General features: G+C 39.2%; 1 protein-coding gene across 1 annotated transcript; it reads left to right on the forward strand.

Moving 5' to 3' along the window:
- The first annotated feature begins 43 nt into the window (after positions 1-43).
- On the forward strand, positions 44-22679 carry LOC111868632 (translation factor GUF1 homolog, mitochondrial). Its single transcript, XM_023859467.2, has 10 exons — positions 44-867; positions 1849-1854; positions 5255-5514; positions 7994-8233; positions 9424-9551; positions 12306-12443; positions 17257-17471; positions 18486-18614; positions 19818-19901; positions 22272-22679. The coding sequence occupies exons 1-10, from the start codon at positions 226-228 to the stop codon at positions 22395-22397; spliced, it is 1968 nt and encodes a 655-aa protein (XP_023715235.1). The 5' UTR covers positions 44-225; the 3' UTR covers positions 22398-22679.
- The last annotated feature ends 890 nt before the right edge of the window (positions 22680-23569 follow it).

Genomic DNA, 23569 nt, shown 5'->3' on the forward strand with positions numbered 1-23569 from the left:
ATTGTGTTAAAAAACAGAAGTAAGTACTGTTTATCGCATTTACGTTATGTGCGGACGTGTATATGTGTATTGTCACCTGTTTCATTACGTTCGTAACCACGGCAACCAGGTATAAACAACATGGTTGTCAGATCGGCGTTGCGTATGCAGATGAATGCCTGTTCTGTTCAATAAATCCTCAACTTATGTTCAGGAATTGTAACAGATCATAAAATCAGATCGCAAATGTTTTCCGTGTCAAAGAGGATTATTTCTGTGATTATCAAAAATCGTTCTCGTGACAAGATTCTTCTTCAAGTTTGTTGCGGAGTTCAATGTGAAAATTATTGTAGTTCAGAAACAATAAGGAACGACGCAAAGAAGAAACGCGAATATGAAGTTATACCAGTTGAAAATATTAGAAATTTTAGTATTGTTGCACATGTGGATCATGGAAAGAGTACATTGGCAGATCGGCTTTTGGAGATGACTGGTGCTATTGAGAAAAACGGTGGGACAAGTCAAGTTTTAGATAGATTACAGGTTGAACGTGATCGTGGGATTACAGTTAAAGCACAGACCGCCTCTTTAAACTACACTGCAAATAATCGCGAATATTTATTGAATCTTATTGATACACCAGGACATGTTGATTTTTCAAGTGAGGTGTCCCATTCTTTGGCAGCATGCCAGGGAGTTATATTGTTAGTAGATGCTAATCAGGGAGTTCAAGCACAAACAGTGGCCAATTTTTATATAGCATTTAGCAAGGAACTCGTTATCATTCCTGTTCTTAACAAAATTGATTTGAAAAACGCTGACCCTGAAGAAGTGTCATGCCAGTTAAGGACATTGTTTGACATCAGTGAAAAGAATATATTGAAGGTAAATACAACTTTTGTCTGTGAATAGACCGACAGATCCATGGATTCTAATGTTCAGGATGTGAAACAGCAAATTTAGTAAATATCTTGAATACTATATACCTGACAATGCTGGGACTAAAACAAAATAAATTACAGAAGTCAATATTCTACAGTATAATAAATTATTGTCTAAGCACATATACAAGTTCACATATTCCACAAGAGCTGTACATACGATAGTTTTGGGGAAGGTTAACAATACACCATGTAGAATAATATAATAATATGGAGTGTGTTCCAGAAATAAGTACAGAAAATTGGAGGGTGACTAGTATGGCCCAAAACAATAAAAATAGTTTATATAAACATGGCTCTGAAAATGTTTTGGTAGTGAACTAGAACCATTCAAATATATTCCGGCAACAGTATAATTAAAACTTTGGTTATAAGAGTAATATAGGCTAGGGACACTTCTGAAGGAAATTGAAGTTAGAGTGTATGATGTGAATGACTATTTGTCTTTTATCACTACCACCTTCCCAATTTAACAACGTTGCTTACAGTTGTCATGTTTATAGTGATAGTGAGTTGACCACATACACTAGCCATGTGACATCAGCCATTAATTTCCAGTGACCTGTACATACACCCAGTACTGTTCTTTCAGTATTGTAGTTGCTTTGTTAGTCTGTCCTTAAAATCGACAAATACATATTCCAAGAATATGCTGATATGAACTTAATTCTTGTTGAAGCCCATGGTAACGGTGCAGTAGCTGTAAAGTTGTACATGGAGAGGTATCCTTAATGTAGGCTTCTGAACCCATGCATCGTTCACACCTTTTATCATTGCATCAGGGATACCAGTACTGTTCACCCTTTTACAGTAGACATCCAATGCTTACCCCTATCTCGTTCGCAAGTTCTCGGACTGTGATACGACGGTCCTCCATGACCAAAGTCCACACTTGCTCAATGACATTCTCATTTCGGCTTGTTGAGGGTCTGCCTGAACGCGGTTCGCTGTCCACTGATGTGCGGCCATCTTTGAAGCGGTTGTACCACCCCTTTATCCATGAGTTGCTCATGGCAATGTCCCCGAAAGCCTGTTGAATCTTGCAAATGGTTTCCACTTGGGTATCACCAAGCTTTTGGCAAAATTTGATACAATATCGCTGGTCATGTTGTTCCGTCATTTTATACCTTACTGGAATCCAGCGAGCACTCACTACACGTCCTCACTTATAGGCCAACTCCCAGCAACTGACGCTTTCTGTGGGCAGGAAAAAATTCACGACTGCACATGAATGTCCCCTCCACATCTCCATCGAAGGGAGCCTCCCACGCTTCATTAGTTTACGCGGGAAAAAAGAAGGCTCGATACTTTTTGAACACACCACGTATATAAACATTATGTATATTTATACACACACACACACAGAAAAATATGGTCACGAGTCATACTGGACCAGAACCAAAAGTGTCTGTTGGCAAGGTCCAGCAGCAATTTACCCAACCGACACACACCACACACATGCTCTCTGACTTGCTCAACATCCTACTTATTAATATTGTTGAGTGCATCTTTATCTGTCTGTTTACATATACGAGTACATGGAACACTACATAAAGGTTCCGATTAAATTCTTAATTGTAGTCTGCTAATCATCAGTGGAAAAAACCCTGTTTGGGCCATAACATTCCTTAGAAGATTCTGCCAAATTTATCTATTCCTGGCTAGGTTTTTCCATTCCCCCCCCAAGTTTTAAACATCACTGTCCACTCCATCTCAGTTTAGGCCTTCCCCTTTTTCTTATGCCTTCTCATTTGACATAAAGTGTTTTAGAAAGTTGTTGCTGGTCTATTCAAACATAACAAGCCCACTTTAGTCTACCCACTTCTGTAAAGGTTATAATATCCATCTCCTCATACAAGGCATACAATTCATAATTCTCAAATCACTGTTGACTTTAATTGGGCCATGTATGTAAATGCATCGTTCAGTTACATTTACATATACAGAAATACATAACTCCATATTCAACATTCTAGTAAAAACACACACCAAATAACCCCATCTCTTCAACACAGTATCCTCCCCCCCCTACCTCATACCACTCGACTCTATACAAACATGCCCACATATACAGATACCCCCCAGACAAGTAGTCTAGACCAAATTGCTACAACATAGTGACAACATTAACACAAGGAGCAGCCCATATACATATTATCATAAAATAATCTAATATACTTAATAACCTAATAATGAGTTTAATAACAACAAACTCAAAAGCTTCTCCTTATAATAATTAAAAAACTGTTACAGATCACTCCAAATAAACAACCTGTTGGGTGACATACAGAATAACAATCATAAGCTCCACAAGACAATAGTAGGTCAAGACCACACGACCTGACTTATGTGAGAAGATCCTGGTATGCAGGCACCCCACACTATAGTCGCTTCTACCAACAGTAAATCACGTCATCGCGTAGCAATCATAAAGTTTTAAAGAGATTTATCACAGAATACTTCATTTCCATTTCAGTACAATTTTAATTTTTATGTTTTAATCTTTAGTCTCTGATTTTTTATTTTTATTATCCGAGTACTTAAAATTTTAACCAAAAGACTCAATTTATGCATTTAAGAATTCATAAGTGCACAATAAGGATCCGTATTGAAAAATTAGATGTAAATTGTTAGATGCAATGCAGCAACTGAGTCTGGTATCAAGGTATGCCTGATGATGACCTAGTATAAGGGTTGAAACATGTACCATCAGTAAAAACAAATGTTGATACGATAGTGTCTACTTTGTTTTAAATACAGAGTATTGTTGTGTAGACTGCATGCTTTTGTATACATTTTATGTACCTTGTTTAAGACACACAACAGGATGCATACTACTAAGATTTGGAGGAATGTCAATATTCAGGTTAAGAGTGATTGGAGTGAGCGTGCAGCCAAATTATGGAGGCCAGGTCACTTGCATAATGCTCATTCAGAGCTATGGGAGGGGGAGGAAAATTGAAACAGAATTCTAAGAAACTACCCTTTCATTTAAAAGAAAAATCAGGGAGGGTGACATGGGTGATGGGCACTTAGAGCACTTGGAAGGGCAGAGAAGAGCAGGCAGATCCCTGTCCAGACCAGTAGGGATGGTAAAACTGAATTGTGAGAAACTGCTCTTTCATATCAGGAGGAAGAAACTGCCCTGTATATAAACTGGAACTGTGAGAAATTGCTCTTTGAGGAGGAAGGAACTGCCTTGCAGTTTCTCATAATTTCACTTCCTCTGACGTGTTACTAAATTTGGATTTTGTTTAGAGTTACATATCCTGAATCAGACAACTCACATAATAAAACCAGTCAGCATGTTGTAAAGATATGCACATGTAATTATGTAGGCAAGGAAAATAAACTACTAATGATTTCATGCAACAGGATGCAACAAAACAAAATATGCATAGAAACTTTATCATTCAGAGAGTACTGGTTTTAAGTGATGTCAAGTTTTCGTGATATCAGGTTTCACTGTGTGTATAATTTCTGTTCTTACCTTAGTGTAAGTCCCTATTTATCATTAGCTATTGACAGAGAGGATGTTGCATAAGGACTATGACTGCAAAGATTCAGTTGAAAAAAAAATGCCTGGTCATGAGCCTTAAGGGGCTTGGCGCCAAGACGAACTGATTGACAGTAAACCACCAGTTGTAAAGTAACTTTGACTTTGCCTTTGACATGTTTCATCCTGTCATTTTGCAACAGCCACTAACCAACATTATAGCCACTGAAATCAACTGACCATCTGAACTGAAATGTCAATTTCATGTCTCATATCATGTATAATGATCCATGGACACGAAATAAATGAAATGAAATGAAATGAAATTGGGAAAGTGAAGCCAGTAAGTTTCTACAATTTAACCACTGATAGAGACTCACAGAATTATTGGTTTGCAGTCCTGTTCTTTCCAAGTGTTACTTCAGATGGACATTTTAGACTTTAACCTTTTCTTACAAGTTACATTATATATGATAATCAACAATTCTAATCCCTTTGTGTATTGAAATTACCATGGTCTATCTTATCTGTACCCTCTAACATTTTTTTCATTTGTATTTCACTCATCATAATTTCCACTGTTATGCTTACTTTCCATCTGTTCTATTTGTGTTAATGAAAGTTGGAACAAAGGAGAGGAATGTGTAAGAAAGTTGAGAGAAGCTCAAGAAAAATGAAGGATATTAAATGGAAATGTGCTCTAGAAGCTTCTGATTACAGTCTTCCTTCTCTGCAATAAGATTTCAGTTGTTGTTGTTGTTGTTGTTGTTGTTGTTGTTGTTGTTGTTTTTGGAGAGGGTGGGTTTCCCCATGCACTTAGACCAGATATTGGTCCATNAAGTTTGGTACAGGAGTTGAAGATTTACTGCAAGCCATAATAAACAGACTGCCACCTCCCCCTGTTAATCGTGATGCTCCATTCCGTGCCCTTCTTTTTGACAGCTGGTATGATCGCTATCGAGGGGCTGTGATATTAGTCTATGTTACAGATGGTACAGTGAAAGTAGGAGATGAGATTGTGGCAGCATATTCAGGCAAGAATTATGAAATTAAAAGTACTGGATTGTTGCGACCCCATGAAGAGCCAACAGATAAATTGTAAGTATTATGTATTATACAAGTACTTTGTTATAAGTCACATACAAAACACAATACAATACAGTTACACAGTTTACTAACAGACCTTTCCTTTTCCCTCTGGTATTTGGACATACTTTCTGTGTCTCCAGAAAATGTGAATTCCATGATTGGTTACTTTAATTTATTTTACATTACATTTTTTGGTGTTGTACTCAGCTGGAGTTTACTGTAAGTATGCTTTCTCTGCAGTCAAAACCAAAACAGTATAAACATGTTTTATGTTGTATTAACTCACATCTATAATCACTCACTATTCACAGGGATCTTCCCTGTTTGTCTTAAGATTTCAGTAGTAAGACCACTATACTGAAAGGGGGACAAAACTAATATGTCAAACTACAGGCCAATCTCACTGTTAACTACATTCTCTAAAATACTTGAGAAAGTTATGCACAATAGTTTAAGCTGTTATTGTCAGACTAATAGCATATTAGTCCCAGAACATTTTGACTTCAGGAAAGGAATGTCCATTGCAAATGGACTTGCAAATTAACTAACAGTATATTAAAATCTATTAATAAAAAATGCATGTTGGTGGAATATTCTGTGATTTGGCAAAAGCTTTTGACAGTGTAAATCACGAAATATTATTGTCTAAATTACAGTTTTATGGCATTCGAGGGGTAACAGCAAATTGGTTCAGATCCTACCTAACAAATAGAAAACAAAAGATTGAAATAAAACAATTAAACTTAACTCAAATTACCTTCTCAAGCTGGGGAGCAATAAAACATAAAGTTCCCCAGGGATCAATTTTAGGGCCTATGCTTTTCTTAATTTATATAAATGACCTACCTCCTACTTTGAACATGCCATCAATCACCATATCTTCTGATGACATGTTATAATTTCTAGCAAAAATTTAGGTGATTTCTGCACCCTATCAAACAAAGTTCTTTCTCAAATGAGTAAATGGTTCACTGCAAACAAGCTACCCCTGAACCTAGATAAAACAAATGTAATAAAATTTATAACAAAAAATTCACCACAATATCCATTAAACATTGGGTATAATGACGAATATATAGAAGAGGGAGTAAATACTGAATTCCTCGGTCTACAAACTGATAATCACCTAAACTGGAAAACCCATACAGATCAGCTGGTTCCAAAGTTATGTGAAGCATGTTATGCAGTTAGATTTATGTTGCACATCAGCAACATTGACACTATTAAATCAATCTACTTTGCGTACTTTCACTCTCTAATGAAGTATGGAATAAATTGGGGGGAGGGGGAAATTCATCCAACAGCAGAAAGGTATTTATATTGTAAAAGAAAATTATGAGAATCATGATGGATATCAAATCCCGTAACTCTTGTAGAGACCTATTTAAGGGACTACAGATCATAACTTTCCCATGTGAATATACTGTTGTGTGTAGGGTGGCACGCATGATGAAAATGATGGGTTCTAGTTCGGATGATTGGATTTATTAGCACCTTGGTTACAATCTCTCTTAATCACATTTAAATACAATGTTATCACTGATTTACAAAATTTACAGTTTGCCATTGCACACACACTAGGATTTTGTTTCCACTAGTCGTCTCCTAGCAACAGATCTCAACACAGAAACTAAAACTTCAAATCACTATGAAGTCTTCTACAGACTTCCCGTGGCTGTCTTCCACCGAGAACTCAGAACTCTGTTACTTACAAACTCAAAACTGTTATATCTGTAACTGGCAGTATATAGCCTCCACACCAAACACACACAGAAAACACAGTCCTATTGTTGCATAAGGAAGACCACAGAGAAAATGAGTCACATGATAGCTACCTCACCAGTCCATTGGCATGCTGACTTTTGCCTAGCAACGAGCTATAAACATTCATATTATTGTTGAGTGCGCTGAAGCAAGGTGTTTATCGCACCATTGCCTAGCTATACACATTCCAATATGTATTCATTGATAAACTTCATCACAAATAACATTGAACTTTCTCAGACTGATGCATATGTACATAGTCTTAACACAACGCACAAACACTGTCTTCATAAACAAACTGCTAACCTGTCATGCTTTTAGAAATGCGCATATTCAAAATCTTCAATAAACTGCCATTGGATATCAGAAGTCATATGAAGGAAACAGCACAGTTTAAAATAGCACTAAAACAATACTTAATCACACACTTGTCCTACTCTGTTGATGAATACCTGTTTGAATAGTGACTCATCTATGTGAGGGTTGTGTAAATAGAAGAAGTTGACAATATGAGATTTAAAGGTTGTATAAATAGCACAAGTTGACACTGTGATATATGTGAGTGGATATATCTCTGAATACCACTGTTTTTATTCCTGTTTTTAGATATTCTTAGTATTTATGTGACATGTTCCACATCCTACAGTCATTTGACTAACTTTTGGTCTGTGGAATGCAATGTAATGTAAATGTAATTATAAAGTGAATGTGTACATGGTGGTAGGATGGCAGGACAGGTGGGATACTTGACATGCAACATGCGCTCCACTAAAGAAGCACATATAGGAGACACTTTGCACCACAGAAACCAGTCTGTGAGCATGTTGCCAGGCTTTAAACCTCCAAACCCAATGGTATTTGCTGGTGTTTACCCCATGGACCAATCACAACACATTGCCCTACGAAGTGCCATTGAGAAACTTATGCTCAATGATTCAGCAGTGACAGTCACTACTGATTCCAGGTAAGAATGGATAAAAGCAAACTTGTTTTAAGTCTTGTAACTGTATACATCAGGAGCTGGTACTTTCTGATCTTGGTTATATTCAGTATTGGGAAGTGTTAGCTTAAGAACATATTAATCACATGTGTACAAATAACAGACCTGACTCATGGATACACTGAAAGTCCAAACATGAGCCTGACTTGTTGACCTTTTCCATCTAGATGCACCTTTTTGGCTGTTTCAGTAGGGTTCTAAAGACATGCAGTGTGCCACTTAGAGAAGAGCATTAGACATTACACACTGGCTACTCAAAGCTGCATAAATACATAATTTCCCGTTATTAAATATAGTATGATTGTGCATTCTTTACAAGTGAATTAAATGAACATACAATACAGCCATCCATTTATTACAGAGCTGGAATAGCTTAGTTGGTATAGTGACTAGGCTATGGGCTGGACAGCTAAGGTTCGATTCCTGATAGGGACAAGAGATTTTTTTCTCCATCATGTCCCGTCTGGCTCTAGGGCCCACCCAGCCTCGTATACAATGGGTACCAGGGGCTCTTTCCCCTGAGGTAAAGTGACAGGGGCATGGAACTGATTGCTCACCTCTATCTAGTACTGTGGTTAAGAATGGTGGAGCTATATACTTCCACTCCCCCACACATTTTCATGGCATGGTGCTTAATTAATTAAAGCCCAGAAATATCTTTAACTTCACCATACCATCCATTTATTTGCATGTTTTATCTTTGAACATAAAAACTACATGGATTTGACTCAAATTTGGTGTAGGTGGTCTACATTAAAGTTGCCATGCAATATGACTTGTCCCCAGCACATATTGTCTCTGAAATAGCTTGCATTCCTGCGTGTCCTGTAGCAATAGTCGTGACAGTAAGAGCATTAAATGTACTAAAGTATAGTAGGACTAGAATTGGATTATTAAAAATGATGACATAATTTTTTTACATACCATAAGTTTGGACAATGTGGTAGACTGATCACAGTGTTACAGTATAAAAGAAACTAGAGACCTAGAACTACACAAGTTATTCAGTAATAGATCATGCCTTGAAGCACGGCAGTCTATCTTTCTTAAAACATACATACCTGTCCTCTGATTGAACTCTGGATAGTTTTGTTATTTTGTGTAACTTTTGGGAAATTAGACTCTTAACATCATTTTCATGATTGTGTGTTCAGTCCAGCACTAGGGCAGGGCTGGAGGTTAGGTTTCCTTGGTTTGCTGCATCTGGAGGTGTTCAACCAGCGTCTTGAGCAGGAGTATGATGCACAGACTATCTTCACAGCACCAAGTGTCACGTACAAAGGTTAGTGGTGTTACTAAGGAACCTTTAATGGTAAGCTTCATGTATCTGTGCCTCATATAGGTCTATAACTAACTTCCCAACATTTTATGGAACCTGAAGATTCATTATAATGTTCACAAGAGCCCTCCAGCGGTCCCTGTCCTGAGACTGATCAATACAGTCCATACCACCCCATCCTGTCTCTCTAAGATCCATTTTAATATTGTCCACCCACCTATGCCTTGTTCTTCCTGCTGGTCCCTTTCCTTCTGGCATTCCCACCAGTATCCTATATGCATTCCTCTTCTCCCCCATTCGTGCTACATGCTGCCCATCTCATCATCCTTGACTTGATCATTCTAATTATATTTGGCAAAGAGTACAAGTTATGAAGCTCATCATTATGCAGTTTTCTCCAACCCCCCTATCACTTCATCTCTTCTGTCAAAGTCTTCTCTTCACCACCCTGTTCTCAGACACCCTCAGTCTGTGTTTCTCCCTTAATGTCAGAGAACAAGTTTCCTACCCATACAGACCCACAGGCAAAATTAGTTTTGCATATTATAATTTGTAGGTTCTTTGACAGCAGACAAGACAGAAGCAAGCATTACCCGAATTCAGTCTCCTCTTAAATTTCCTCTTGAATCAAGTTTTGATTTATTACTGTCATTCCAAATATTTGAACTGTGCCACACTTTCAAAGGATGTGTTAGCTATCTTTATGTCATGACTTTGTTCTGCATTCTGTTGATGAGATGCCAAAATATACTTAGTTTTCTCTGTGTTTACTCCTAGATCAACCTACTTACTAGCGGCAGTTAATTAACGTTTCTGTGTTTTTCTTTATGGTATCTATATTATCACCCAGCAAATTCACATTATCAGCATAGACTAGCAGCTGATGTGTTCTATTTAATTTCAGTCCCATCTGGTTTTCTTGGACCTTCCTAATAGCATACTCTAAAGCAAAGTTGAGGAGTAGTGGCAATAAACATCTCGTTTTAGACCATTCTGGATAAGAAAATTATAAGACAAATTTATATCTATACAGACTTTACTACACGTTTTGTTTAAACACATTTAATCAGCCTAACTAGTTTCATGGGTACCCCAAAATCTATGAGAATACTGTACAGTACTTCCCCCCTTACTGAATCATAGGCTTTCCTGAAGTCTATGAACAGCTGATGTACTGTCCAAATGTGATGAGCCAGGATAGCGTAGTCTTTATTGTGACTAGCTACAGGCTAGACAACTGAGGGGTCAGAGTTCTAGTCCCGGGAGGATCAAGAATTTTCTCTCCTCCACGTCATCCAGCCCACCTCTGGGGTCCACCCAATCTCCTATCAAATGGGTATTGAGGTCTCTTTCCCCGGGGTTAAAGTGGCTGGGGTGTGAGCTCACCACTCACCTCCACCTAGTACCAAAGTCAAGAAAATGGGGATCTATACATCCACTCCCCCATACACCTTCATGGCATAGTGCTTAGTTAGTTAAGCACAGGGACAGCTTTACCTTTACCTTCTACTGTCTCATTGTACTCCCATTTTTTCTGCAGTATCTGATGAATGCAAAAGATCTGATCAGTAGTTGATCTGTTACACTGAAACCCACACTGATGATCCCCAATAGTTTCATCCATATACGGACCTAACCTTGAGAGAAGGATATTGGATAAAATTTTATACATAGTTGATAGCAGTGATATCACACAGAGGTCTATATTGCAAATATTATCTGACTGATGTTGGTGAGTCTTGGTATAGACATTATGCCACTGGATACCTCCCTTCCTTGATACTTTAATTTTATCATTAACAATCCTGGCATGGCAGTTATGCAAACATATGAGGTGGGAACAGGGCTTGAGGTGGGGTGGGATGTGGTGGGATGGCATCCCGGTTCTTTTCTAAATGGCTTAAAAGCATCTCGTTACTTCTTTTGCAGTAAATGCAATGTACAATACCCAGGGCTTGAGGTGGGGCGGGATGCGGCGGGATGGCATCCCGGTTCTATTTTCATTCCACCTCAAGCACTGGGTGGGAATAATGCTGTGTAATTCAATGTTACGTCCTAAGTACTGTATGGGGATGGGTTATATTTTTCAGAAATTCTAACAAAGAAAGAGTCTTAAATGTATAGGTGTCCATAAAATGCACATTAAAACATCTTATACAGTACTTGCACAAAGGTCACTGACTTTGACAGATCACTAAGACAATAACTTTACCCATTAGCAGTAAGTGTGTGGAATTAAAAGTATAAACAACATGCAACTGCATAATATGAATCTCAAGGATGCATTTGTTGATCCTTGTTTCATTTTTTCCCATAATCCTCATTTAGCCCAGAACACATTTGCTCCCATTTCACCAGCACCTGTCCCTTCTGCCTTGTAGATGTGGCAGTAAGTTGCTGCACATTGTAAGAACCTTCTTCCAGTACTTTTAGTACTGATCACTGTGTGTGTATGTGGAAAGCTCAGATATCATAAAACTCTTACCATTTTATCCAAGTAATCTTAACAGTCAAATGAATGTATAAGGGGTGGGCCTTCTCGGCCCTCGCACCATGACCTACAGTGATCTATTGTGCTTAATCTTAACCGTTGGTACATATTGAAATTCTTCTGGTTTTGAAGACAAAAGGCTGCTATTGGACCCTAACCTGAGTCAGTTCAGTAAAGTCCAGTTCACCTTAAATGCTGTAAGTCTATTTTAATATCTATATGCAATATATTTCACCTTTTCTACTTAACAACCATCTCTTTTGCAGCTAGGATATTTGGAGAGAAAAATGTGAAGCAGTATGGTGGATCAGAGATTACCATTACAAATCCAGCACATTTTCCTGACCCATGTATTGTTACTGAATTCCTGGAACCTATGGTGATGGGAACAATCATCACTCCAGGTTGGTGTTCATGTGACTCCAGCATTGCATACACACAACCCTTGACCTTGAATCAGTATACATATACTTTTATGTATAAATGAAAATGGGCTGAATAGCACATGCATATACAAGGGGGGACCCAAAAATAACCGGAAAGGACCTGTTGCGCGTGCATGCTTTGTAGTTACGAGTTGTGCTGCTAGGTGGTGTTAGCTGGGGGTCTCCCGCGACTGTTAGTGAGCTGGCGTCAGTCTGAGTTAAGTGGTTTGTCTGTGGTGCTCTGTTGTGTGCGTTCCTGTTTCAACCCTTTGGCGATTAGTGAGATGGCCGACCAGAAGGAACAAAGAGTGTGCGTGAAATTGATGAAGATCGTCGAAAGACCATTGACCAACTTTCTGAGGAAACGAACATCTCATGGAGCACGGTCCAGCGAATTTTAACCGAAGGTTTGCACATGAGACGGGTGTCTGCAAAATTTGTTCCTCGCTTGCTCGGAGATGACCAAAGAGAAAACCGCGTGAATGTTTGCCGCAACTTGAAGAGTGAAGTGCAGTTTTCCCTAACAGAAAGCAAAATTTCACGCACACTCTTTGTTCCTTCTGGTCGGCCATCTCACTAATCGCCAAAGGGTTGAAACAGGAATGCACACAACAGAGCACCACAGACAAACCACTTAACTCAGACTGACGCCAGCTCACTAACAGTCGCGGGAGACCCCCAGCTAACACCACCTAGCAGCACAACTCGTAACTACAAAGCATGCGCGCGCAACAGGTCGTTTCCGGTTATTTTTGGGTCCCCCTTCGTACGTGTAAATTCTCTGACTTTGCTATGGCTAGGATGCATATAGCATCTTATATTAGCTTGGTTTTATGGACTGGGATAGCTTTGTAATAACGTGGACTGAAATACAATTTTAGTTTTTCTGTTATCATGGTGATATAAAATATGTTGCTAGGGTGTGGCTATCCTTCCTTTGTAAAGTATACATTGTGGACAAGTGCTTAGAAGTGCTATTCCACTATCAGAGGCAACACTACTGCTGCAAGAGAAATAGACTGTTCTTAACATCAGACAGAGCATAGTGGTGAGAACCATCTCTATTCCAGCTACTAGTATATGCCTCTTGGGTATGGTGGTTATTCATTGATGCAACTTTACTTTATTATGCTTTAATGTCTTTGGTTTTAGGAAATTATCTGATTGTGTGTTTCCAGCAACATTTTGTTATTTCATTGATATCAAAACAATTTTTTTTTGCTAGTTCTAGTGGGGTGAGGTAAGTCCCTTGGTACTGAAGCCTCAAATGGTCCTACTACACTAGCCCTTGATGACAGATGGTTATGGAATATTGGTAGAATGATAATTAACATGGGAATTTTTAAGATCATGGAGAAAATCCTTGCCCATTGCCTAACTGTGAAGCTGGTCTCCAACTACCTGAATTTGAGTATGGCCAATGAAATTATAACTAATTAACCCCCTGGAACATAGTTCTTCTTGAAAAGCTAATAGTTGCTCATCGTGTATGAATTGTAAGAATTCATTACCATGTTCACACGAGCCTGGACCCTATTCTGAGCTAAATGAAACGAGTCCATATTCTCACACCTTATTTCTTAACGCTTCAAGCATGACATATCCATACCAGCCACTACCTCCACAGGGTGACTTCTTTTCTCATTCAGTCTCATGGTTTGAAAGTCATGCACACTGAAGGACACATGCTTTCATGGTTGACCTATGACGATGGAAGCATTTTGGAGGTTTAGAGCCATTTTAATGTTACCCTACCTCTCCCCACATATACTACATAGGTCTCCCAAGTAATTACCTTCCCTTAAAATTTTTCACCTAAAGTTTTCTTCTCTCATGAATTTTACATATCCCATCTGCCTCATCCTCCTTGAGTTTATCACCATAATGGTTATTAGGTGAGGAGTACCAATTATGAAGTTCCTTACTGTAAAACTGTGAAAGACTTTACATGTTAAAGCCCAGAAAATGATAAGGAACCTTATGAATCAAAAGGTCAAGTAGACATGTGCACTCACATTAAATCTCAGCTTTTGTATAAGAAACAAAAATGAAAACCTAGTCTGGAACCAGAGTACTGTGTTTGCTTTCTTAGTGCCCTGTAGATTCCCCCCATATCCCTCCAATAAGCAAGAGAACTGTAAGCAGAATTTTGAAATTGAACTCAATTGGTTTGCTCCATATGAAACTTTTTTATTTTTATCATGTATTACAGAATTATTTATACACCATCTTCAAACACTACGAACAGACTTACAATATTACTAAAGACTAGCATCTTGAAAACAGTGTAACTGCAAAGGAACAGTCATTATCAGCAGAAGACTAGACATGGGATGTGGCATAGGAACACAGGAAAAGCCTGTGCCAAAAAACTAATCTTCACTCCAAGTGCACATTTTTTCTGCACATCTACATACTTGTATGTTTGCCAAACAATGGCTATACTACTGAGTGTCAGAGCCTTCTTTTCTTACTAGGCATTCCGCTAGCTGACCATCAAGAACAAAATCTGTTTCTTTGTTACTTTCTCATATACATAGTAGGAGAAAGTATAGTGATGGTGAAAAAGTTCGTAGATTTGTATGGTTTTGCACATTTGGAACACCCTAAATCAGAAAAAAAAAATATTTTTAGAATGCCACATGTATGTGATTCTTGCTAGTGCTTGAATTGTTGAACAGTTTTTATTCATACTCGGTGTCTGAGAGTCTGTCAATCGCAGATCAGTGCCCAGTGAATATGAACATTCTAACTCCAAAGACAGGGGCCCTTCAGATGGACAGCAAAACATAATACGGCGATTTTCTGCAAAACAGCTCAGACAATTTTGATTAAATGCCCGCAATTTATTAAGATTATCTCCCTAAATGAAACTGCATAGGTGGTATCTTCGGGAAATAACAGTACATACACTGGGGGCCCGAATATGGTATGTAAACTCTGTAGAGCCAGCTTTATCAGTTGGCCAGATTTCACTGTTGTTTATTAAACAGCAACTAACAATCGTCTACTGAGCAATAACCAGTTTCATTTCCAAGGTAAGACAGGTTCAGTCATGTATGAGAAAGTATGTGCAGTTTCTTCACACCAATTCTTTTCTTTGTTTTCTTCATGACAGGTATCTTATGTTTTTGGATTCAAAGCATGAATATAGCAACTATACACTGTCAATTTCTTGCCAGTAACTGATGTACCATTGCAATCATACATGTGAAGTTTAGTTTGACACTATAGTTACATTTCTTCAAATTGTATATATTCTGACGCCTACACCAATCCTGGGCAACACAGTAATCACCTTTCTGCTTAAGCATGTGACAACAATAGGGTGCCCGTTGCTAGGCGACAGCCAGCATGCCAATGGACTGGCTGGGTAGCAATCACGTGGGAACCCCAACAGACATCACCCAACAATAGAAATGGTGATGCAGGCGGTATTTTTTGTGGGGTGAACCCTGAGGCTATATTACAAAGTGAGGATAGTCCAGAATGCAGAATAGAGCGGTGCAGTGTGTGAAGAGATTCGAGTTCAGTTGGAGGTGAGAACAGAGGTCATCACCCAGTCAGAATCGAGAAGACTTCCTAGTGATTTGAAGTTACAGTAGGACTATGTGATAAACCTGTTGCCAAGATATGACTAGTCAAGACTGCGAATCCTAGTGCATGTGGAACGGTGAACTATAAAGTGAGTAGGATTTGAGATTTCCATGGTGGTGACTATGAAGAAGGCCATCTTCTGGGATGTGGCGCCATGTAGAAATTGTGTTAACCGACGTTTTGGAGGAACGTATCACCTCCATCTTCAGGGTAAAAGATAGTCAAAGATAGCCTGGGACTAAGGACACCGGGTGTATACAGTATCCCATGCGAGTGCGGCAAGGTCTATATTGGACAGACAGGCCATTCTGTGGACACGAGGTTGAAGGAGCATCAGTGGCACATCCGTCTCGAACATCCAGACAAGTCAGCTGTAGCTGAACATAGCATCGATTTGCGACACTGCATTCAGCTTCAGAATACCTCCATCCTCGCTACCAAGACCCATTATAAGGACCGCATCATTAGAGAGGCCATTGAGATTGAACTCCATCCCAACAATATGGACAGAGAAGTGGGGTTTTGTCTCAGCAAGTCATGGGAGACTCTCCTCTGCTCCCTCAAGTAACCTACGAAATACGGAAGAACCTGTAGGCCACTCAGGTCCATCGTAGCCCCCAAGCTACAGGGTTAATGCCCTCCATTTAACCTTCCCTTCTCTCCCCCTAACACATACTCTATACCAGCTCTGACCCACTACCTTCTGGCTATTCCACCAGACCCTTCCCCTCCCCCTCTCTACTATTTCCCTATGTAGCCACACTCCTCCTCTCCTTCTATTATACAGCTGTGTTTTCTCAACTGGATTCAGTCTGTTGCACTTGCTCTGCTGGTTTGCTCGCGGATTTCTTCTTGTCATCTACCCTGAAGATGGAGGTGATACATTTCTCCAAAATGTCAGTTAACACAATTTCTACATGGCACCACATCCCAGAAGACAGCTTTCTTTATAAAGTGAGTAGATCAGCGATATCGCTGTAATCACCTGTAATTCACAGCTGTGTAAATGTATAAGGTCAGTAAATCCAATAATCCAATCCAGAACCCTGTTATTAGTCACATGCCATAAACCATGACAATATAATTGTATGGCAAAGGTGTCAACCTAGCAATAACGCTCCTTTGATATTCAATTTCCAGTTGCAGAATAAAATTGGACTTGCGTGAATGTATGACAGCATGTTTCCCATTACAGACACATACCTGGGTCCTGTCTTGTCCCTCTGCATGGAGCGGCGAGGTACTCAGCAAAGCTCCATCAACATTGATAATCGTCATGTAATGACGCAGTTTTTGTTGCCACTGAATGAGATCATTGTGGATTTCCATGACCATCTAAAGTCTATTTCTTCAGGTTATGCCAGTTTTGACTATGAGGAATATGGTTTTGTTCCTTCAAAACTTGTAAAGGTGAGTTCTCTTATGAATCATTTAAAAATCAGAGACAAAGAATTTCTACCATTAGGAAATATTGGAAAGATTCCAAATTCAATTGTACATTTTGTAATGAGGAAACCGAAATGAAGGGCATATCCAAGCACCTGCAATATATCCCAGTCCAGCAGGTGTTTGGCTATGGCCTGGATCATCAAGCAAAGGAAGGGATCTTTTTCTGTACCAGCTCTGGGGGCCTCCCAGCTTCATACTCCTTCTCTAGAGGTAAAGCAGTGTGACCACTAACCTCCATCTATTGTAGAATGCTAGAAAGTGAGAAGCTGTACCTCCATCTAGTGTCATGTACTAGACATTTATACACCTGCATGACAGCTCAAGCATCACAGGCAAGCGAACAGTACTGCTGCTTCATATTCCAGAGGTGCTAGGTTCAAATGTCAGCCTACAGACTGACTCTCCTGACAGGATTTTCATGATCTTCCTCAGGCCTTCCAGACAAATACCAGGATAGCAGCTTACTTTGTAACTTTTTCTTTACTATTATTAACTTCATTTCTCATTCTTTCCATTTTACTATTCACTAATCCTGCCCTTTGAGGCTATGTAATCTGATCTACTGAGAGCATTGTTACATAAACAATAAACAAATTCATGACATCGGGGCATGTTTACATTTCCTTTATGGAACACTATTATGCAGTCTTTCTTCATGTACATTTTGAAACTGTTACGGCCAGTGTATCCAATTAAGTCTCATTTGCCTTCTTCATTACTGCCTGTCTTGCTTATTTTGGCAGTGGTTAAGGATTCCATTTTAGAGGTGGGCCTACAACTTGATGAAGGCTGTCGGCCACAATGGGGTCTCTGTATTCCTCACATTCACAAAGTTTTACCTTTGTGAGGGAAACCGAGTGGTCTGAACTTGATCTCTTGCCCTCACACCACTACGTCTCCTCTCTAAAACTTGACGTTACCTTGTACTGCAAACCTAGCCTTCAACCAATGTAAAATGTCACTCTGCTGTTGCAGCTCAACATCTTGCTCAATGGGATCGTGGTTGAAGAACTGAGCATGGTGGTTCATGCCTCCAAGGCGTCTGCTGTGGGACGCAGGATATGCCTCAAACTTAAGGATATTATTCCACGACAACTAGTTGAGGTGCGGCTATGTTCTTTATGACTTCTTATTATTTACACATAAAAAGGAAGAACATATTGTACGTTTAGCTGCATTTTTAATTTATGGTAACCAGTGCACTTAACTTGCTCATTCTGAAGGCCATACTGAAGCTAGTGAGAACCAAACTGCATGCAAAAATGTTCTTTGTTCCACTCTAAACATGACAGGAACGGTGTGTAGACTAAGTCACTTTGTACTGTAACCTTAAAAGTGTGTCTATTGTGTCAGTCTCTGATGATAGGGGGTAATGATAAAAGATGAATGTTGTAGTACATGACTGGAATGGTCACAAGGGAGTACCAAAGTTCTCAGAAAAAACTTGTCCCAGTAGTACACTGTACATCACAGGTCTCACTTGGACAGCCCTGGGGTTAAGCCCAGGTCTCCAAGGTAAGAAGCCAGTGACTGCCTGGGTCGCAGCACAGTTCTTTTGTTATAATTTAGTTAACCATCTTTCAAAGCTCAGAACTGAGGGCACATGTTTTAAAATATACAAAAGCATTTTAGATGACTGGCAATCCCAAGTGCCTCTTGCAGTTTCTGATGAATTTGGTAAGGGTAAGCACCTACATATTTTATTCTTATGTTATTTATTAACACTATTCCAACTGCAGAGAATCATGCAACAGTGATCTGATGATCATGAGTGATTTACAGGCAAAGATTTAGGAGGAAGCATGGTCTATTTTGTGGATAAGGACAGCTACAGCACTATCTGTAGTCCAGCTAAGATTCACACCAGAAAAGTCTGCAGTGTTACTGTACCAGTCTGCTAGGTAAAGGGTATGTCATGTGGGATTTTACACAATGGGCTGAAAATACAGACAAATAAAATAAGGTAACTTGGGGGTTTTATAATGTTTTAGAATATGAACTTACATGGTAGAATCCTGGGCACTGAATATGCATGAAAGAGATATGTTGAAATCAGCTGAAACTAATTCCTGGAGATGTTTCATTTGGTTGAGCAGAATTAGACACAGAATGATATATATAGCAACAATCCTAAAAGAAACCACCGCACACAAGAGCAAGTAAAATGTGATGGAATGGACATGTCGAAAGGAGAGAAAACCAATGACCAAAGTCATACAACACCAACTTAAAGACCACTATATGGAGGTTACAAGGAATTTACAGTGATAGAAATAGAAATCTGAAATGTTATATGGCTGCTTCCAGATTGCTATTCAAGGCGTAGTTGGAGGAAAAATTGTCGCAAGAGAAACACTGAAGGCATATCGTAAGGATGTGACAGCAAAACTGGTGAGTGCTGAGTCAGAATCTACTTGTGTTGCCATAAATTAGCTACAGTATCTACACATGCCATAAACTATTATTCCAACAAATGTGGAAAGTTGTACTTCAATGGAGCACATACATATTTCAGATTTTGCATACCTCACTGACCTCTATGTTCATTTACCACATATACTCTGTAAAGAGTAGACAATATTTTTCCTTATACAGAAGACTATTATTCCCTGTAAACAGATTATCCAATTTTCAGATTAACTGCAGCACTTTTAGATGCACTAATAGCTTAAATATTAGAGAAGTTATTATTTACATAGTGGCAGTCTCAATCTCTTTAGGTGTTTGAATGTTTCAGTTGTGCACTGTGTAAAGGCTAGCCTTACTGCAGCCCTACAAATCTTCTGCAACCTACACTAATCTGTCACACTGTGCAAAACCCCTCCTTGTTCCTGCTCTGCCAGTTTTGTGTAAACAAATGTCACCAAACTACCGTGATAGAACTGCTTCCTGTTGTCAGGTTTAGTAACATAAAACACACAGTCTTCATTGAAAGGTTTCAGTTTTTACAGCCCTTCGGTATTACTAACATTTCACAACCATTCTGTAAAATAACGGAGAAATATAATGAAGAGATGCTATTAAACTAGAGGTCTTCAACTGGGGTAAGGTAAAGTAATCCCTGTACTTCAGCATCACACCATGAAAACATATGTTGGAGCAGTCAGATTCACAATCCAATTGGTTTGCCCCTGGAAAGAGCCCCCGCCCCAGTAACTGTTGAAGAGGAAGTTGGGGCCAGCCCCAAGTAGTCTGGACACAGTGGCAAAGAAGGTAAACCCTGCCCCTGTCATGGATTGAGCTTAGGCTGAAATTCTGGTATCATTTGAGAAGCAACATGACACCCAAATAGCAGCCCACCCAGACTCCAGGGAAGAAATAGGGCTAGTCCAAACTGCCCTACTTACAATAGGGCAGCTTTTCCACAAATCACCCCACGTAAATGGAAATTGCGAGGTGTGAAAGAGCTAAGGCCGAGAAGACGGTGCTATGTAAGCACCCTTATGGCAAGGCACTCTTTACAGGCATGCTGCACTTGTATGCTGCCATCCACAATTCTTTCCAAACCAACTGAGGAATTTCACAAGCAGAGGAGACATAAGCAAAATTCCTCATATAAACAAGCCACCATCCTAAAGAAAACGGCAGTCATAAGCAGTAGTGTACCTGATCCACATTTACAGCCACATCTTGAATTACTAATAAGAGACTTCTTTGCACCCCTGAGGACAGAGCTGGAGCTGGAGGAAAGCAAAAAATCCAACAAGAGAGAACAGGAGCCAACAAACCAAGCTGGTAGGCCACCTCCCATCATCCTAACTTCTGCAACAAACCTCATACAGTTGCAGAAAGGCATCATCAAGGACACATTTGAGTTCTGAAACACCAAGAATGGAACTGAAGTCCTGATAAAAGAAATGGCAGACTTCTCAGCAATCAAATCTTTTTTCCTTTCCAGAAAACTACACCTCCTTCCCGAAATCACAGAAAACTATAAGGCCATCATAAGGCACCTCACTTCTAACACACCTACAGAAGAAATTTACAAAGCGCTGGTGTACCTTGTCTTTTACATAATCAGCATCAAGCAGGTGACCACTACTTGCTAGTCTCCTGCAGAAGATCCTGAAAAATGTAACCTTCCCCTCTTCCTCATAATCATATATCAATAAACGTGGGAGATAACAGATTACCCTGTGCATATGGCAAGACAGTTTTGTATTAAAATGTGAGTAAAAAATTTAAATTAGGAGAAATGTGTGCATGGGTATTGATCATAAAAGCCTACAACTGAACCCCATCCTAAAATAGCTAAAATAACTTCACATTCTTACAACATATTTTCTGAGATATATTTCAGTTTGTTCCACCCATCTGTGCATAGGTCTTCCAATCAAAATGTTACAATACATACTCTTTTCCTCCATGTGAGCTATTAGCCCTAATTACATTATGCTTCTTGATTTAATCACCACAATAATATTAGATGAAGCTCCTCGTGTTTTTCTGCATTTTCCCCTTACTTAATCTCTTCAGTGCTTTAATTTCTGTGATTGTCACAGCATCAGAAACTGTTGTTAAATTATCCACAAACCAAAACAATGCCAATAAAAGATACAAAGTTGTGACAGTCTTATTTATGTAATTTTATGTGTTTTCCTGTTAGTCTAAGTATTCCCTCTTCAGTACTCAATCTTTAGATGTCCCTGATCTCTGTTCTTCCCACAGAACAGTACAGTATTGTTAAATAACCCACAGACCAATTAGCAGCACAGAGCCTTTGTCATATTGTTATTGATATGTTTATTCTTCTTTCTTCAGTATGGGGGAGATGTGACAAGGAGAATGAAACTGCTAAATAGACAGGCAGAGGGCAAGAAAAAAATGAAGTTGGTGGCCAACATTAAGCTTCCACGAGAGACATTCATTGATGTGTTGAAGCGATAAAGCTTCAAGAGTTATGTGATTCACCACAGCTTATCATCATTTTAGTCACAGGTAGTACCAAAAAGGCTACCAATGGAATATAGTGAGACACCATTAGCATCATTTTTAAGGAACCAAGAATTGCTCTGACCATGTTAAGATGATGGCTTCTTTAATCCTCTAATGAGATACAGTGGTAACATGAGAATGTTTCAGAATTGAATTTTCTCTAACTTTTGGAAATGATAAACAATAAAGAGGGGAACTTCAGTGCATGTGTTAAATAAATATTGTGAAATAATATTCTGAATGGATAGTTCTCTCCCTCTCCCCCTTCTCTCCAGAATACATGACAGGGCACAGTACAATGGAGAACAACACTTTTTTCTGTTTCAAACCCAGGTATTTTATCTCTTATTAGGCTACAGGATTAAAAAGATGGAACAGCTTTCTGATATGTGATCAGTAAACAGAGATATGAATAGTGACTCTGCCTTGTATAAATTTACAGAACTACTCATTTGTGGATGTTGTGGATCACCACACATCCAGGATGTGTGACCTGTAGTTAGTTCTATGAGTTATGGAACAACCCACATAGAAATGTCATCACCACAGGCCATGTGTCCCAATGACGGAGTCATTCTGTTCCGTTACATATCATCATCATCAGTAATCTGTCAGACGACAGGTCCACAGTCTCTTCCAAAACAATTCCTCCACTTAATGCGATCTAGAGCTTTCTCCTTCAAATGATAGTATCCTCTTCTGTCCCCAAGGTCATCCAGCATCTTCTTACGTCTTCTTGTCACTTCTATCCGCCCCTCTATCTTTCCTTCAATAACTTCTTTTAGAAGGCAGTTTCTGCGTAAAACATGACCAATCCAATTAGCCTTCCTCTGCTCACTGACTCTAATTAACACTTCTTCATTTCTCACATAATCGGTCCAACTGATCTTCTCCATTCTTCTCCAACACCACATTTCAAAACTTTCCAGATGTTTCTGATCTACTGCCCTAGGTGTCCATGTTTCAGCCCCATAATTCACCAGCACATCTTCCCATCTCTGGGCTACTGGGAAACTACTCTGCCCTGTGCAGTTATAGAATGGCTATAGCCATTCAACATTTGTGGCTACAGTGTTCACATAGTGTGCTGAAAAGGTAGGATATATCTAATTGCGGGTGGAAGC

Source organism: Cryptotermes secundus, unplaced genomic scaffold (genome assembly GCF_002891405.2).
Source record: "Cryptotermes secundus unplaced genomic scaffold, Csec_1.0 scaffold696, whole genome shotgun sequence".
Lineage (NCBI taxonomy): Eukaryota > Metazoa > Arthropoda > Insecta > Blattodea > Kalotermitidae > Cryptotermes > Cryptotermes secundus.

Excerpts from the sequence above, each read along its gene's own strand:
- LOC111868632 (XM_023859467.2), top strand. The coding sequence starts at position 226 with ATGTTTTCCGTGTCAAAGAGGATTATTTCTGTGATTATCAAAAATCGT. Across the intron at positions 8,234-9,423 it reads ACAGTCACTACTGATTCCAG|TCCAGCACTAGGGCAGGGCT; the intron begins GTAAGAATGGAT and ends TTGTGTGTTCAG. Across the intron at positions 19,902-22,271 it reads AGGATGTGACAGCAAAACTG|TATGGGGGAGATGTGACAAG; the intron begins GTGAGTGCTGAG and ends TTCTTTCTTCAG.